Consider the following 20,620-nt stretch of genomic DNA (forward strand, 5'->3'; position numbering starts at 1 on the left):
CACCAATGTGAGAACAACGGGTATATCATGGGACTCTGTCAATATTACATGGGATATAGGATATAACGGTGGATCATCACAATGGTTTTATATGTCATACAGACAGATATATGTCAATGATTTTATCAGAACAAATAAAGTTGAGATGCCACCTTATCACATCGATGGCTTGAATTCATCTACTGAATATGAAATATATGTAACAGCTGAAAATGTGATAGCCTTGAGTGAACCAAGCGAGACGATCATATTTATAACTTCAGGTAAGAAAGGTTGAAAATGGTTAATTTCCAACTATTTTAGCAAGTATATATTCGTGACAGACGAGCATACATTGTCAAAATATACAATACACTATTCAATTGTATCACAAACAAACTATGAAAAAAGAAATTACTTTGATTTTACCATCACCTGTTTCCTCATCTTTGTAGTAATATCCTTCTTTCTACTGCATATGGAGTATACATTACCCCCTGGATATGGTTATTACGAGAAACGTGTAAAAGTAACTTTGCCCAAATCGTATTGATGTACAAAATCAATACAGCGTACAGAGACACATACCATGACCCGCACTCCTTCATTCTTTCATACTGCTACTGCCAGATACCAAAATTATAAAATCATTGTTTATTATGGTTTGCAATAACCTCAAGTAAATTAATATCGTGTCTGTCGTTCTGCCAATAGAAGCACTAATCAGCAATGAGCACCCTCCTGAAAACGTTCAAACTAATCCTGGTATTTACATTGGCCCTTTGGTTGGAATAGTTGCAGTAATTGCAGTGGCCACCGCAACGGGTGTAATATACATGAGAAGAAGGGGTAAACAAAACAAAGGTAACACATTACAATAAAAATTAAATATATTCATATATACATTCCTGAAATTTTTTAAAACTAAGCAATAACACAGCGATGTATTAGAACTATATCATATCGAAATGTATAGAACACGTTAGACAATAAACGTACTATGTCTTTAATCACGTGTTCCACACACATGTTTTAGATATGTTATAGATAAAAAACATTTAGAAAACTATCACTGAAAGTTGTCTTCGTCTGGATTTGAACATAAATTACATTTTGGTTGCGCAAATGTGGTTGAAAAAAATACTGTACATGTACACTTTGTTAACATCGTCACTGTACTATTTGTCAGACACGACATTAGAAGAACGACAAGACCATGAATTGCCAGAGAGAACATCAACAGGTAAATTAGAAATCAAAATGTTATTACATGACTATCTTCATTAATATCTGCATTAATATGGCCAAACAATCTATAAGTATTTTGGGATACATACAGAGGATATTGCTGTTGATTTTGTTAAAGTAGTTGTCCCACGAGGTATGTGCAGTGAACGACACACGTCTTCTTGTTCAAAATTCATAGAACACTTAATGGTTGACGAGGCTGTGATACTGCATTGTGATAATATCGATGTGAAACGGTCAATCTTTTTTTTTCAATATTACTGCCTATTGTAGTCAACATTTTTAATTTATGAACGAATTTAGATTGTTCAATATATGTCAGAAACAAATCGCAACTTGATTTATGGTTTTGATTTACCTGTCTGATTAATTGAATGGTTGGACACAGTGTTGAAATATATGTTCCGAATATGTTTGCGCAGTTCAATTACCAACCTCCAAAAACTTCTATGTTTCAGCTACTTACGAGAATGTTAGGCCAGAATTAACAAAAAAGGTAAAATTAATATTATTTTTCGTTCAATCAATTCAATCTTACTATAGATAATTTTACCAGCAAACCAGTCATAGATCAATGTATTGTATCAGCAACATGGATTATATTAAATATGATTGTTTGCTTTTGTATCAGCCTATTAACGATGGCAATGTGTACGCCTCTCTTAACCACGACGGAAAAGAAAATATTTACATGGCTGCAGGACAACAAATATTAGAATTTCCCAGAAATGATATAAGCATGAAAAGTATAATATATTCTGGTCGATTCTATGAATTGGCAAAATGTGTTGCTTGGAGTGGAACAGGTGGTCAGTCAGATGTTGTGATTAAGAAGAATATTGGTAAGTAATGTTATGTCTCTCATGGATACATGTTCGATAGTTTATGCTATATGTGGCTCTATTTGTATGACGACATATCTATATGGGTCTTATTTAACCATCGTATATTGCAATTATCGTGTTTGACTATTATGTCATGTGAATTATAAAATACAGTGCGATTTGCAGGTTTTAAAGTTCATGTAATATGTTCTGTGTTGTAGATCCTTCGAACAATCAAATTGAGAAAGAGGTCTCCAAAGAAATTGGAATAATGCAGTATATATCAAATCATAATAATATTGTAAAATTACTTGGATGCTGCACAGACAAAGGTGAGTGGGCGACACATCATCGTGTCAGGGAAATAAAATAAGGTGAATCACAGTAATTGTTTATTAATATCTTGTTTATACACAGTTCCAAAATATATAATAATGGAGTTACAGTCGTCAGATCTGAAATGTTATCTTCATTCTAAACGTAACGAGTCTGGATTAAAGGATATTACTCAAAGTAGACTGTTATCGTGTATAGTAAGCAAATAACACCGAATAAACGGCAAGGTAAAGACTATGTCTAATTATAGCAAATACGTACTGCGTGCGTGACTCGAACCGGCGCTCGCGTACGGCACCTAATCGCCTAGCTTCACGCCACTACACGTCTTCCCCTCGGCCACCGGGCATCCCCAAAAAAGGATGCTTAATAACCGAGCTTATTACGTGCAGAGAACGTGAAACCCGTCCGCGCGATACGCGCCACACAGCATGGCCAGAATGCGGCAAAGGCCTTCAGATCTGGCTGTAGTAGGATGGTGAAAGTAACGGTACAGCATTTTAACAGTGAATAAGTACTGAGAAATAATTTTTAAACTCATAGTTGCTGTCGACATAGGAAGTAAAGTAAGCAAATAACACCGAATAAACGGCAAGGTAAAGACTATGTCTAATTATAGCAAATACGTACTGCGTGCGTGACTCGAACCGGCGCTCGCGTACGGCACCTAATCGCCTAGCTTCACGCCACTACACGTCTTCCCCTCGGCCACCGGGCATCCCCAAAAAAGGATGCTTAATAACCGAGCTTATTACGTGCAGAGAACGTGAAACCCGTCCGCGCGATACGCGCCACACAGCATGGCCAGAATGCGGCAAAGGCCTTCAGATCTGGCTGTAGTAGGATGGTGAAAGTAACGGTACAGCATTTTAACAGTGAATAAGTACTGAGAAATAATTTTTAAACTCATAGTTCCGAGGGGAAGACGTGTAGTGGCGTGAAGCTAGGCGATTAGGTGCCGTACGCGAGCGCCGGTTCGAGTCACGCACGCAGTACGTATTTGCTATAATTAGACATAGTCTTTACCTTGCCGTTTATTCGGTGTTATTTGCTTACTTTACTTCCTATGTCGACAGCAACTATGAGTTTAAAAATTATTTCTCAGTACTTATTCACTGTTAAAATGCTGTACCGTTACTTTCACCATCCTACTACAGCCAGATCTGAAGGCCTTTGCCGCATTCTGGCCATGCTGTGTGGCGCGTATCGCGCGGACGGGTTTCACGTTCTCTGCACGTAATAAGCTCGGTTATTAAGCATCCTTTTTTGGGGATGCCCGGTGGCCGAGGGGAAGACGTGTAGTGGCGTGAAGCTAGGCGATTAGGTGCCGTACGCGAGCGCCGGTTCGAGTCACGCACGCAGTACGTATTTGCTATAATTAGACATAGTCTTTACCTTGCCGTTTATTCGGTGTTATTTGCTTACTTTACTTCCTATGTCGACAGCAACTATGAGTTTAAAAATTGTTATCGTGTATGGCTGACATTGCAAATGGAATGGAGCATCTGTCTAAATTAAAGGTTGGTTTCCCATGCTAATTATAGTTCCAAGTTCATTACATGCTATTTATATTTCCAGGTTTATTACATGCTATTTATATTTCCAAGTTTATTACTTGCTATTTATATTTCCAAGTGTATTACATGCTATTTATATTTCCAAGTTTATTATATGCTATTTATATTTCCAAGTACATTACATGCTATTTATATTTCCAGGTTCAATTCATGCTATTTATATTTTCGAGTTCATTACATGCTATTTATATTTCCAAGTTCATAACATGCTATTTATATTTCCAAGTTCAATTCATGATATTTATATTTTCAAGTTCATTACATGCTATTTATATTCCCAAGTTCATTACATGCTATTTATATTTTCAAGTTCATTACATGCTATTTATATTTCCAAGTTCATTACATGCTATTTATATTTCCAAGTTCATAACATGCTATTTATATTTCCAAGTTCAATTCATGCTCTTTATATTTTCAAGTTTAATTCATGCTTTTTATATTTTCAAGTTCATTACATGCTATTTATATTTTCAAGTTCGTTACATGCTATCTATATTTCCAAGTTCATTACATGCTATCTATATTTCCAAGTTCATTACATGCTATTTATATTTCCAAGTTCATTACATGCTATTTATATTTCCAAGTTCAATTCATGCTATTTATATTTCCAAATTTAATTTTATGCTATTTATATTTCCAAGTTCATTACATGCTATCTATATTTCCAAGTTCATTACATTATATTTTTATTTCCAAGTTCATTACATGCTATCCATATTTCAAAGTTCATTACATGCTATCTATATTTCCATGTTCATTACATTCTATTTATATTTCCAATGTTGTACACATGCCACATCTGAAAAATTGCGTGAGTGCATGCTGTTTAAAAAAAACTTTGTCATTTATTCTTATTTCAGATTATTCACAGATATTTGACCACTGAGCATATCTTATTGAATGGCCATAGACAATGTAAAATATCCAATTTTAGCTACGCTAGTGACGTCATCGACGACTTACGTTTCTTTGAAAAAACTCAGGTATATAAATATTCTAGTATGTGTTTTATATTTTTCAATCAGCTATGTCTAATCCTACGTGATAGATGTTGTGGAGACATACACGGTACCGTAAACGAAAGAATTAATTAAGTATAGCTAAGTGTATTCTTATTTAATTTATTAAATTGACTTCATTTCATCTATGTATACCCTTAATGGACAGGATTCACCATTAATGAGACATCATGCATTATTTTCTAGAACAACTATCCATACCAATGGATGTCTGCTGAAACATTGTTGAACAGAAGATTTACATTGAAGAGTGATACCTGGTCTTTTGGTGTCGTCATGTGGGAAATTGTGAATCTCGGTAAATATATGTATTGATTTACATAATATTTTATATTTAAAACTGCGACAAGTCAAGTGGGAGAAATAGTGTATGATAATTTCATACCCACCTGTGTTATTCTGTTTAACACCAGGTGCAGTGCCATACCAAGGGGCGTCTGAGCAAGCAGTGACAAGCATGATACGAGAAGGAAATCGAATGCCAAAACCAGCACATTGTGGAAATCATATGTAATTATAATTTCTGATATTGTCAATGCTTTCAATACAGACAATATCCCACCAATGAGAAATTTACCTTGACACAATACATATTTCTATTTAGATTCCAATTACTTACTTCGTGTTGGAGACGTCATCCAATAGACCGACCATCTTTTACTCAACTAAGAAATTCTATTAGCCAGATAATTCAAGACAAACACGTAAGTAACTGATTATGAATATATTCGTCATTATGAAACCGTAGTGCAATTCCTGTTGATTGACAAACTTTTATTATTTTCGTTACACAGGTTCATATTAACGTTCCATTACTTGAGTCGCCATATGCAAATGTTTGAATACGAAATGTCAATGACCACAAAAGTATCATGCTGGAATGTGTCTGAATTAAAATGTAACAGGTACTTCCTCGTGGCGTAGTTTTATGTTTTTTAATTACTTGTGTAATGTAAGTGTTGTGTAAGACTTTGTTGCATTATTCATATTTGTATTGTTGTAAAACATTATAATTATGATTCACTGTAGGTTTCTATTTGGGATTGTAATCTGTTTTTTTTAGTTTACTATTTATGTTATTTTGTAATTATGGACTGTGAAAAATAACCTCTTGTAGGATGAGTTTTGACCTCGAGCCTCACAAATATAATATTACTGCAAATAATGTATTGATTTTAATGTGAATGTCAATTCCTAAACATATTTGTATATAAAATGAGTTGTCGTGTCCCTGATATGCATTAAAATGTTGTGAGTGTTTGATGTATATTATACGCATCTCGGTCGTAACTGACGTGACCATGTGATTGTAAGTATGGTAACATGCCTATTAATTGTTGTTACTGTTGTTTATCATAATGTAAATGAAGCACCTAATTTATACTAATTTGTATTAAACCTAATGTTTATGTACTATTTCTTATTATTGCTATGCTATACTAAATGAAGTATTGAAGTCTTTGTCGATTTATGAACAATTTTACATAATCAAACTGTGATTTTATATGGGACGACCATACGAGAACATATCATATCCGTTGGCTTTGATCGAAGTTTGTAAACATAGCCACACAACTTTGAATTCTGCACTAATTTGAATTCACGGTAAAAAGTCAGTGAACACATTATTATACCCGGAATGCAGCAATAGAATGTTGTCTATATAGTGAGTAAATACATTGTAGTGATGTCGATTTGTCATTTTCATTTCAAGTCTCACGCTTAAATGGTTCCCGCTATGTTAAGTGTTTAATAAAGATAAGATTAATAGGGTGATAGTGTGTATTGTTTATATACAGTATATATATTAATATATTGTATATTGTATTTGCAATATCATTTGTTGTTGCATGTTTGTATTACACAAGTCTCTGAGGGAAACCACTTGTCTTCTATGTGGATAGAATTATTATTACCTGCGACACCATGGCAATGCTCACTTGATTAATTATGTATAACGAGTATCTGTGTCACACTGCTCATTTTGTTGCGTCAACGCATTGACTGGGTGACATAAACAAAACACAGACTTTATGTGATTTCAAAGCAAACTTGTCTTACTTTAAGCTATGCATCTCTAACAAGGGTCGCCCATGAAACAGATCACATGAAGTGAGTTTATAACGAGATATTGCTTTATATTTTGTGTAAAACAATAACGCTCTGGATATTTATACATATGACAATGCTTTCATATGTGCTAAACCTGTTCTAAATCAGTTCATACACGCATTTGTCAGACTTAATACTTCCGGGTTTACATGTATTACCTAAACAAGGCATGGATAGTGAACGTAATATTCCGTCTAAATATTTTTTTCACATAACACATTAGTAAATGTGAAATTAGGCACTTAATTGTTTGCTCAATTAAAATAAATTATATCAGTGAGAAATATCAGCTAATGACATTCATTTGGATGGGTTCTAAAAAAATAGTAGTAGTTTTGTTCGGAAAATAGTTACTACAATTTTGTAAACACATAAGAACCGGTTCACTACTGTGAAATAAAACAAATACGCTAGGTTTATATAATGTTTTACTAATAGTAGAATATGTTACAAGTTTTAAATAAAAGTTCATTCTTCTACATTAGAAAATCATAATTTTTTTGTAAATTCACTGATTTTGTCTTTGTGACCCAAATCAAAAGGGAAGTAACCAAAGTGTTTATTACCCCGTGGTTTGACCATAAATTGAGGATGTTGATCAGTGAAGTACGTATAAATATGTCAGGACTGAATCTAAGGAGCTTGTGAGACTATAGGTTTCAAGACTTCAAACCTTATTTGCAACACATCATTGTGTTCCAATGAGCGAGTGTATTACATTTATGAGTGTCGCCGCCATGTTGGATTCATACTGACTGTTAATGGTGTGAATTGTTGAAGAGCAACAACTTTCAGATCTAAAGCAGTCATATACACCAGCAGCTAAAACAGGTGTTATGAATTGGGGTCAAAGAGCACAACACAACTCGTGCACACTATGGTAGCAGCGATTTTACTTACACAGTGTCTGAATTGTAATAGTCTAATCTACATATCAAAAGTAATGAGGACATGGACCTAAAATACCAGTAGTTACATCAGACACATATGACAATTGTGTTGACCTGCATTGTATACTGCACCCATTGTTATTCAAAAAGCGTAAGCGTAAGCTATATGGTATTATTTATGTTCAATAGCTTGACCTGTAGACGTAAAACAGTCTTTATTGTGTAATAGTGGAACATGTGAATAATAGCCAAGATTTTTAAACATGGCTGACGTGACACTCAACACCTGTGCGCAAATATATGTTAATATTACAAAAATGTTTTGTTTTGCTTCACGGGGATGTATGGTAGATAGTTGACATGAATTGCAAAAGATGAAGCAGTGTTCTAACAACTGCTATCATACTGCCTAATTATTCATTGAAAATATTCGGAAAATTAGTAATTGTGTTCAGGTCAATATTGATAGTTAGCGGTACGAATATTATTGCTCAAAGCTTAAGGTGTTAAGGACATAAATAAAAGTATCTACTTTTAACTTAATTGATAAATGACCTTTGTATTATGAACCACATACCATGGTATTAAATGGCAGTTGTGAGTTTACTATGAGGTGTATATTAGCGCTTGCATTCAATACATATTATACACAATGAAATATCCATTCTGTAAAGTTTCCAGATAAATTAAATGCCAGTATACAATTATATATGTTTTTAATTTGTGTTAACAGCCGTGGTACAATATTACATACGACGGGTAAGTACGTGAATGTAATATGCAAAAAAAAAATAATATATACGGTTTGCTTACTTCGAACAGGACTAACATGTTCCATTCTGCGATTGACTATAGCCTATCGATCACAAGTATATGCATCATCTATGTATTTTTCCCTATATTGAGTATATATTTACCTAAGGCATTGGTCGAACTTTTCGGCGGTCTCTCAGCTATCGAGCTATCGACCACTTACCTGGCATAATTCTATATACAATAATAGCTGCTAAGTAAAACCCATTACAATTATGGGAGATTACTGTACTCTAATAAACAAATATAACATATCATGGTGGTCTGTATTTAAAAACACAAAGGACATTGACTCTTCAAAGTAGACAGAATTGTGTATGTAAGATATAAACCAGGTATGCCGCCATGTTGGATTAATAGTTTGTTAGCAGTGTGAATAGTAAAAAAAGATTACTCTGTGATCTATAACAGCCGTTAATACCAGCAACACTGAAGGCTGTTGTCGTGAATTAAGGTCAAAGTACAACCATTGAAAGTAGATTCTTTGGTAACAAGGTGTCTGGGTAAAAGGGAAACAGAGTGCGAGTTGTTGAAATGAATTTGCATATCAAAGTGGCCAGTCTCTACTTCATGCATACATGACCTTTGTGAGCTTTATCTAAGCAATAACGCCCCCTACCCATCCGTCAAAAGGGGGTATACCACGCGATACTGTACAATTTCCGACATATATGCATTATCCGTAGGCGTGTGGCGGGGATATTGCTATTATAGCAGTATATTGACATTTTGATAAATCTAGTAAAGAAAACGTTTATTTGTATCTACTATAAGATATTTATTATGGCCCTTGTACATGAATATTTATGAAAACAGTATGTAGTTGTACACTTAAAATACACACGCAACGCAGTTAAAATGAAACACAAACTTTTGTTCCACGTGCAAATGAAACGTAGTATCCACAGTGAATAGAAAGGCGTAAACACAAAAAAAGCATAACAAAAGATGTCCTTTCCGACCTTTTACTGACTATGTCAACGCCATTTGAAATACATGGTCGGATACAATTTGGATCAATAACACAACAAATTGTCCACGTTTTCATTCTGATTTTTGTACAATTTGGACTGTAATTGGTCCATTAACAGTTCAGCTGTGAAATAAAACAAATGTCTGACTTATCATACTGCTTGTAGCTGTGGATATTTGACGTTCAGCGGTACTTGGTTCGACGGACGTTTGAAACATGGCGGGACGGGTGGTTCATCACGACCGGCACGGCGGTCTCAGACCTAACGTCTGACTTGGATACATCTTTGGTATAACCACAGTTTTGTGACTGTATGTCATTCTTCTGAGGTAAGTTTGTTGGTATTAGATCTGATGCCCTCCTCGTTTTCGTGACAGGACACGTACACATATACCTTGTCTCATCTCTGGTCTAATCAGGTTTGTGCACGCCGTCGCTCTAATACAGTGGTTGGTGTACACTCGAGACAAATCTGTAGCTTTCGAAATTACCTTCATCATCTGCCTTAATTTGTTGGCAAATTATAATACCATGTATTGGCGTCGAATTCTGCGTTATCCCGTAGTCTTCGAAACAGATGGCAATTACCCGGGTGCAAATTGTGTAGAATTCGAACACCGCTGTGGGACACCGCTGGTTGTGGTGGCATACATTTTCCTGTGTCTCGTTGTTTTTTTATTGCTGGTTTTTCGTCTTTCAATAACGTCTATTATTATATATTATGGTTATATAATTGTTTAGATGTTTTGAAATCGGTATTTTTTCCAATACTTTCCAAAATTCAACCACTATATTTCCCTAGAAATCAAATACTACCGTGTGTATTTATACTGTATATATTTCCACACGTAAACCTGTAGTCAATTCGTGTTCCAGAGCAACTTTGTTTAGCGTAACTGTGCATTATTAGCCAATATTATATCAAAATTATATTATATTATTTTCAAAATAATAACGTTAAGAAAAAGGTGATATCATTCAGAAAAATACCTCAAACATTTCTGCACACAATATTGGGTATACACTTTTAGAACCATTGCGTAGCGTTAAAGTGAACGGTTATTTTTACCCCGCATATGTATCGCAAAATAATACTGTTAATCATGGGTACTTTGTTATTGTTCAGTCGGCTCAAATTGTGTGGCATTTTTCTGTCAGTCAAAGATTGGTTCAAAGACAACGGACCTTCTAACAATAACTTATACAATGTGTTAGATGTATGAACGAGTTAAGTATTTTTGTTGGTAATAAGTTAATTTGTTAGCATATATACTTTATACAATACTCTATGCAATGTTAGTCAATACTTTATACAATAAAACTGAACAATGAGGTCATTTATGCTGTAACATCCCACCTAACTCGAATCACTCTGACATCTAAACCAATGACATACCATAAAGATATTAATTTTGTTACCTAGACATAATACATGTACCTCACGGGAAATTCACAGTACTGGGCAATATATGAGTAGAATTGTGCCGTAAGTGCCAGTTAGGTCAGGTTATATACATGTACATGACTACAGTCACATTCCATGGACACAGGGGAATTCGAAAGCTATCAATAAAGTTGTACAGGTTTGAGGCCACACCAACACGCACACTCGCTCGCAGGCATAAACACATTCACTTCAGCCTTATGAGAATAGTGACAATCGTGGTTAATACAATGGAGACGACGCCAATTTCATCACTCGATAATGTCCGTGAGTTCTTGACATGGGAATCAATAACCCATGCAGTCTTAGGGTGGAGTCAATGTAAAGCATAGCAGGAATTAGTTCAGATTTGTAAACAGTCACATTAAAATTCGTTGTCTCCAAACACAGTACACAAATAATGGATACGATACACTGCAAATAATATTTATATTATTGTAAAGAAACTGTATATTTGACAAAAGTTGTGAACTCAGTAATTTTGTGCCAAAAAACACATAGAGGATGAGGTAAAATATAGTTGATGATGAATGTGATGATGATTGTAAAATAAAAAATATTTAGGATAATTAAAATACAAAATTATTCAATTGTTATAATAACATTTGTAAATTAATTCTGGTTATGAACTTTAAATTCAATTGATTAAAATTTAGGAATAGGGTTTTCAATTTTTAGAAAACTATATTTGTTTAAATGAAATAGTGTTTCACACATAAAAGTGAAACTTACACGTAATTATGTATGCAAGTCAAAACTGGGATGCCGCCATGTTTGAATAACACAATTTCAGTCAGAAATGCCAGTAGCTGGAGACGGTTAGCTTGAATGGAGATCAGAGCGCAAAAAAACATACACTCAAGCACACTGTGGTGGCAGTAGTGACGATTTTGCTCACACAGTGTATGAATTGTGGAATTCTAATCTGCATATCAAAGGTATTGAGGACAAGAACCTAAGTTGCCAGTCTTTACTTCAAACACTAATGACCCCTTTGTTGACCTGTATTGTGTACCACATTCCATGGTATTCAACAGTCGTTGAGCGATTAGTGTAAGGTCCACACTAGCATTTCCATTTAACAGTATGACACATTGACAAAAAATCAATAAAAGGGTTTTTCTAATTGTAGTCATAAATAAAATATAAATTAGTGCATGTGTAATGAAAAGCTACACTAATAAATTGTGTCATTGTAATTTTGCAACGACTCTATCTTTCGCAGTCATGCACATTTTAAATAATATTATGCATTTCGATAAGAGGGAAAGTTATATATATATACTATAATGTAATCTCTTTATTTGTTAGGACTACTCAATCGAGTGAAGAAATGACATACAATGAACACCGCGCGGGCGGGTTCATATTTAATGAACTTCTTTGACTTCGCCGTTTCTCTTTTAATGCTGCACATGTATTATTTTGACATAACGGTATTAAATTTGTCTACACTGTACCTAAAAAACCTGAATTTATCGGCGGCGCCTTTTACCACCCCTCTAGGTGACACATGACATGATATGTTACCTCCTTTTTCACTGGGCAAAAACCACGGTCTGAACAGACAGTGATTTCTTTTTTGGTGAAACTTGTTGCACTATCGTAAACATCGCGCAGTTCTTATAGGGAATGATATCATTTCTTTACACACACTGTTACCTGCATTATTGACTACGCTTACTATTATTTGAGTCAAGGGTATAGCAATGATACCCTTGACAATTTGTGTACACTATAATAGAATTATCTACATAAATAACATAATAAAATAACACGATCATATAACTCCACGTGTATAACTTTTACATTTTATATAATTTATGATTAGTTCACGCACACACGCACAGAACGGCCACGTGATGTGATGAAGCTCGGTATTTCACTGTTCACCGTTTGCCGCTCATTTGTTTCAAAACGTTGGTAATGAAATTGATATAATCTTGTAGATTAACTTTTGGTTTCATCCACTGTCAACTGTTCATGATAACTGCAATAACAACTAACACGGTTTCGCGCTTCATATATAATTATTTTCACTATATTTTATAATTTTACACTGCATTATTGTTAACAGTGTACATGACACTGTTATTATATTCTGACATTTCACTCGACTTAGACTAATGTTACAAATTTACAGCTGACTCACATGAACAAGTATTGATAAATTAACAATACACGAGGCAAGTGCATTTGTTTAAATACTGATTTTTGTGAAGTGGGATTGAATAGGAAACAAACCTACACAACACAATACATCATATCGCATTATGTATATCGATAAAAGTGGAAGTTACAGATAAAATTATTCTTATGTTCAGCATAGTGCACCTAGCCAGCTCATTAAAAAAAGTTGACCGTCACTACCACAAAGTTAAGTGCGTGGAGAGGTCAAAGTGTACGAACCCGGAAACACAGCTAGTGAAATAACGTTAACTATTTTTACAGTCGGAGTAGCTTTCCCCATTGTTGTCTCCAGTAAGTTGGTGTGATTTTATTCGTATAAATATTACAAAACATTTCTATGTCAGTTTTTGCTAATCTCGTCGACATCAATCGCATTTAAATACGTCTGAAAAAATTGCACACATACGGAAACCGCCAAACAGATGCCCTTCTCATTGGTAGTGTGTAAATAAAAACGTGAATCAAATTTTATATATTTAAATCTGAGCAATATTAACTTGCCTAGCGTATTTGCTCACTTCAGTGAAGGCGTCGGCGCGATTTAGTTTGCCCTGTCACCGAAACACTTGGTATTTGTTTTGGAAGATGGGTTTTACCCATAATACATAATATTCATATTTAGTAAGTATAGTGAAAATAAATATTAAAAACTATACAGTCAGATAAAAGCGCTCTACCTCTGTGGTATTTTATATTGATTAATACCTTTCCCGAATATTTGCGACTAAGTCGTGTTCTGACTATGAAATCACCATTCAATTGAGCGATAAACAATCAAGATGTTATACAAATATTACATGTACATTCTAGAGAAATATATAGGCTACTTTCATGGAAGTGGTCCACTTCACTGAATTCATGTGAAAGTTCATTTGTTTGCAGAAACATGTTGACAACCATTGTCTTTCTAACTACACTTGCAAGTAAGTATATGTACTTACGATTTAAGAGTCAGTTTCAAATACGAACTCAAAGGTGCACACGAAAATGTCTTATAAGAGAAAACTCGGTAGAGATCATGTATATGATGAAAACATCATTTCATATTAATACCATGAGTGTGTCTACATGTCAGGAGTATACGACATAATGTCAATTCAATGCACCACCCTGGGATCAAAAATATTCGGTCCATAATATCTACTAGTCGATTTAACCTCTATTATACATATAATAGTTAAGTACAGTTTTTTCGTCAATTCATCCACGATAACCACTACTACGATGTACGAGATTTATACAATTTTAGGAACACCTAATATGAAAACTTTGTCTATAGATCTTATAATTAATCAACAGATACAAAGTAGAATTGTTGTATATGATTCAATTGTTTGGCCGTATACATGTATATACTCGAAACAATTGTATTTTTATTATACATTCGTAGTTGCAGCAGCGATCACTGTTACTGTACCTGAATCACCTGTCACTTCAATTGAGACCACATCAACAGTATTGGAATGTACATTTACTACAACTAGCAGTAATCCACTGATTTCATGGTATAAAGGGAGTAGTACAAGTACAGGTTATCTGATTATACAAAAAGACAATTCCGGGGTTTTCCCTCAGCCTGGAATCACAAGACATGACATTCAAAACCAAGCTAGTCTACTTATAACGGAAACACAGTTAAGTGATGCTGACAAGTATTGGTGTCAAGTAGAAGGTTTAGGTGATCCCAGAGATGAAAAATCAATTACACTCACAGTAACACGTAGGTATCCTTTTTTTGTGCGCATACTCATTTTCAGCCAATCAGGCGTGCCGTAACAGCGAGTATTTCCTTGATTTACCCAGAACTCTGTGCGAATCCCCCTTGATTCTGGCTGCTGGCAATTTTCGTTTATCAAATCGTCGGATATCATCAGAAAACGCGGGATTTATGCAGTTTTGAATAAAACCAAGTTAGCGATTATAAACAATGGTTATTAACGTAACACCTGATCCCGTCTAAAATTTTCGTATCACATTTTAAGGTAAGAAATCGAAATTTGAAACCGACAGGGTGTCGATTTACTAGGTGCCATGTTTCACAACTTGTTTATTTATATACGTATAGCGGATAATTTTTTTTCAAATAATTAGTATTTATTGATTTTCAGCCCCCAAGTGACTGTGCACTGTAAGTAAGAAGTAAGGAGCAGGTTATGCTCCATCATCGCCAACTTCGGTTCCGAAATATTGGTTGATAGGTTGATAGGTTTATAGCCGATTTGTGTTTGATTGCCTGGCGACAAGTGGATGGGGCGGGACAATAACACTGGTTGTTAGTTACAGTTATGCATAATAATGAGGTCACGTAATCATATTATTAATCATATGTTTTGCCTATTGCTTTCATTATAGCACTGGTTGCGTATTCCGCTCTATAGCAGTGCTTGCAATATTACAGATATCCGTATTAATGTGGTTACCTGAAATTTATAGTTAGTATTTAATATACAACTATGCCTGTTTATAATGTAGGAGGTGAACCAAAAAGCAACATGGGATAAATTCTGCATTTCAGTTTCAAGGAAGAGACTAATATTTTAAAGTCGGATCAGAACTTTTTATATTCCAGTAAATACTGGTATCATTGGCATAAGATATATGCAAGGGGAATGTTAATATTCCTATTACACAATATAAATAGATGTTTTCTTATATATACATAGCTGCAACACCACCATCTCAGCCTACAATAAGTATTACAGCTGGCAGTAATCCATCCAATGCAGGCAATATAATCAGATTAAAATGTACGTCTACTGGAATTCCCACTCCGAGTTGCAGCTGGCTAAGAGATAACCAACCACTACCTGCAATAACTAGATATCAACTCAGCAGTGATGGCAGTGCATTTACTATTAATCCCAGTGACAAAGATGACAATGGAAAAACATTTACATGTCACGTGACTAATGTTAAAGGAAATAAGGATGAACACATAATACTTAATATAAGGTGTAAGTAAATAGCCATGGATAGCTAACATATACAAGTTACATGTATTATAACAACAATGTACGACTTCTTGCATGGTACCGGTACTCGAAAAATAGTTGTACTAAAGTATATTATTACCTCCACGATTGTATTGATTACTAGATGCTCCAGATAATCCAGATTGCACTTATCAGACTACCACTTCATTATCTTACCTACTCGATGACGAAATGAAAATAAAATGTCAATCAACTGATGGCAATCCATTAGCGACATTACATTGGTATCATGGTAACAATCAGATACAAGGTTTATCATCATCTACAAATGGTAACACAGTTTCACAGGATTACACATGGAATCTGAATAGAAATGATAATGGGGAAATGTATAGGTGTGAGGCGACTAATGTTATACAAATTACACCATTACCATGTCAACTTGGACCATTCAATGTCTACTGTAAGTATATATTATATATAGAATTATATAGAAATGATAATCAAGTAATGTATACATGTAAAGCTACTAATGTTGTACAAACTACACAATTAACATGTCAACTTGGACCATTCAATGTCTACTGTAATTATATCTTATATATGGAATCTAAATAGAAATGATAATCAAGTAATGTATACATGTAAAGCAACTAATGTTCTACAAACTACACCATTAACATGTCAACTTTGGCCATTCAATGCCTACTGTATGTATCCTAGTTATGGAATTTTATTTCAAAATCGTTAGAATTATTAGATCAACATTTTCGTTTACAGTTCCAGCAGAGAGTGTGACATTATCGGGCATAACCAATCCTGTGAAGGAAGGTGAAACTAAAATACTAACTTGTACCACATCAACCAGTAATCCAGCATCTCAGATATCATGGTTAAAAGATAACAATGTATGGACTGCTAATACATATGAATCTATTACATCTGATGTTACAAGAGATGGAGATTATAATGGTAAAATAAGTGAACAACAGATGACAATATCCATACAAGCAGAACATAACAATAAATCATACCAATGCCAATTAAGTCATACAGACATTACAGGTCACGTGACATCTACTGTAATTCATCTAACTGTGTATTGTAAGTAATTTAGAAATGTATTACAATTCACATTTGTTGATTTCACGGCCATGGTTACTTTAAAGCGGGAGGGTCGTCACCTGCGCAAGCGACGATAACAACACAAGCTAAAAACGCAAATGCTTATAAGTAGACGCTTGTTTGTAAACAATGACATGCTATTTTCATCTGAGCATACGCAGGTGACGACTCTCCCACTTTAATTGCATGTACAAAAGCTGCACTATATTTTCATGGTAATGTTAAACAACATTATGTTGTGTGTTCTTTTGAAACAATTTAATAGAACACAAGTTTGCCGTAAAACAAAAATTGTAATATACGGATTTGTATTTGCTCTCTCCCATTATACTACAGTAGAAACCTGTTTATGCAAGCAATATTTGATTATGTGACATGAAAAGTTTATTTTCTTTATCACGCTAAACCGTATTAATAATGATTAATGAGTGTAATGAGTCACAATATCGCGTTTTACGGTAAAGACTGACTATCGACGGTTTTCTGAATTGACTTGTATACCATTTACAATATTTACATGATGAACACAATTAACTGAATTTGCTTTCCAAAACGAAAACCACTCCTCCTTCTCCTAGGTTTTAAAAAACAACTTTGTCTTGAATAATTGCCACTGTTATTGTGCGCTGCAATATGAAAATAATGTCATAACATTAAGGGTTATACTGTATATGCATTCTTATGAAGTACTACTTGATTAACATGGTGTTATTTAAATAATAATACGTTAACTATTTTTGATCTTATTTAGTTTTAATCATGATTTACAGCCTACTTGATAAACAGCAATACATTATACTTTTTTTCAGATAAACCATTTGTTGTGAACGTACCACACAATCAGCGATCGTATGCAAGCAAAGGGAGCGTTGCAGAACTACGATGTGAGATTGAAAGCAACCCTCTTTCATCGGTAATATGGTACGGTCCGAATAATCAACCAATAAATAATGACAGTAGAGTCAGTATCAAAACAGTGTCACGTGGAACCTTACATGAAAGTATATTGACAATACAGAATACAATGCTAAGTGACTATGGTAGCTATTCCTGTTTTGCAGAAAACGATATTGGCAGCACAACATTTATTGTCACGTTCAACGATAAAAGTAAGTATTGTCATTTTTCATTTCTACACTTGCTATTCTATGCAAATTAAAAAGAGCAATCATTATAACTCAATGATTAATAAATTCATTGCAAATATATTAAAGTAAATTTTGAATATTTGATTGTGACACCATGAAATTGGGGAATACAACAAGTATAAACTACAGTTTGAGTCTACTTACATTACTGGATTAATCTTGGATAATAATCTAGATAGCGCGATAGTTTTGTAACCACTGCTTAACTTGTTTTTATTATTACCTAATAAATGTACAATTCACACATAGGTGTTCCAGATGCACCGAAGTCCATTATTCCAATCACACGGTACTATGATAGTCTGTTTGTTGTTATAATACCCGGACACAATGGTGGAGATACAAATACAACTTATTTTATACAATATCGCTCATGGATAAACGAATCGTTCGTAGAATTGAACACTGGTAGCTCAGAGACAACCAATACCACAATAGGAATATTAAAATTAACACCGTCAACACCCTATGAATGTAGAGCTTATGCTGCCAACACAATTGGTATAGGACCATACAGTAATAGTTTTATAATCAGAACATTAGGTAAGTTGAAACATTAAATGAAAATATTGGTAGATTGTTGCGCTAAAGGACGCACCAACTCCACTTTGCATATTTGTTTTATCTAATTCATTGTGTGGCACATGTAGCAGAGTATTGCAGATATAGTTATTCGTGTTACATGTTTAAAGGTAGTGGATTGGTTTTCTTCCTTTACTTACAAAACAGCTTATTACTACGATTTTACGCACTCAATTTTTCACCGTTTATGTGCGAATTGACGTAATCCGAAAATCGATCAACAGATATATATACTATAGCAAACCTTCCTATACACAGATAAACAAACATAATCAAAAACGATGCGCCAGTAAATCTAAAACGTTAAATAAGTTACTTGTGAATCATAAAACACTACGATAAAAATTTTCAGTGTTCGACATTGTGACATTCTTTCGTTTTTGAAAAAAAAAATGAGAAGATAATTCAGAAATTTATATTTTGATTCATAACGAAATGTATTTTTGCCTTTTATTTATTTTGAATTATGACTGAAGAAATCTGAATGAAACTATAAACTATGCAGTGTGTTGAAAAACAATAACGATAACAATACTGTAGTTTATTGCATAAAAACGAAAGAATTTCACAATGTCGAAAAGTCTTTATCGCAGTGTTAGTATTTAAATGTGAGTAACAGTGTTATGATTATGAATGGATTTAATTATGAAATTACAAACCTTATAATTACATCAATCTAATGCAGTTTTGAATAAAGTAATGGTCACAATTGTTATAATTAATTCACAATTTACTGTATCCATTTTTAGATGAACCAATCGTAAAACTGGATCATGTTACTGGTAAATTGAGCTGGACACGTCATGAGAACAAGGAATATACATGTGTGAAAATAGAAACACGTATCATAGATGTCACGTGGGACGTTGTAACAAACTGTGTCAACCTAGAAGTACTGGAGTACAAAGTAAATGATACAACTAGCGATTATAGAATCACATATTGTACTAAAGATGGGAGTTGTGAAAGCTATGCCTTCATTGCATTACCAATGAGTATAAGCAATGGTAATAAACCGACTTGAATTGTTACATTCAGCATGATAAATGTTAAATATATTTTTAAGTGATATGAGTTATTACGTACAGAAATATTGTAATTATTATTATTATCAATATCATATATAACACACTTTTTTACGATCATAAGCTGAACAAAATGAGTTTCTACGATTTGTTATCTGCGTTGCGAGCTAATTTATGACTGTCAACACTAATATTTAAAACGCATGTTCCTGCTACACATTCTCTTTGCAAATAATTAAAAAAAGTTACATGCAATTTCATTTCACACTGGTTGTAATTATAATAATCATGATATTTCAGGTTGTATCTGTGGTTCATGTAGTGTAGGTATTATCGTTGGTATACTCATTACTTTGCTGATAACTACTATCATTGCTGTCGTGATTAGTTATGTAT

General features: G+C 34.0%; 2 protein-coding genes across 2 annotated transcripts; both read left to right on the top strand.

The window, feature by feature from the left end:
• The first annotated feature begins 3,862 nt into the window (after positions 1-3,862).
• LOC146745991 (tyrosine-protein kinase receptor Tie-1-like) lies at positions 3,863-6,226 on the top strand. Its single transcript, XM_085498870.1, has 6 exons — positions 3,863-3,907; positions 4,831-4,953; positions 5,176-5,287; positions 5,403-5,499; positions 5,594-5,693; positions 5,784-6,226. Exons 1-6 carry the CDS (start codon positions 3,863-3,865, stop codon positions 5,829-5,831), a joined length of 525 nt encoding a protein of 174 aa, XP_085354996.1. The 3' UTR covers positions 5,832-6,226.
• An 8,071-nt stretch (positions 6,227-14,297) lies between these two features.
• Positions 14,298-19,177, top strand: LOC146745992 (protein turtle-like). The gene is made up of 7 exons (XM_085498871.1): positions 14,298-14,334; positions 14,802-15,131; positions 16,075-16,365; positions 16,508-16,807; positions 17,125-17,316; positions 18,279-18,578; positions 18,867-19,177. Exons 1-7 carry the CDS (start codon positions 14,298-14,300, stop codon positions 19,175-19,177), a joined length of 1,761 nt encoding a protein of 586 aa, XP_085354997.1.
• Positions 19,178-20,620: the final 1,443 nt, after the last annotated feature.

The sequence above is a fragment of the Saccoglossus kowalevskii genome, chromosome 5 (assembly GCF_978046115.1).
Source record: "Saccoglossus kowalevskii chromosome 5, keSacKowa6.1, whole genome shotgun sequence".
In the NCBI taxonomy this organism is placed as follows: Eukaryota; Metazoa; Hemichordata; class Enteropneusta; family Harrimaniidae; genus Saccoglossus; species Saccoglossus kowalevskii.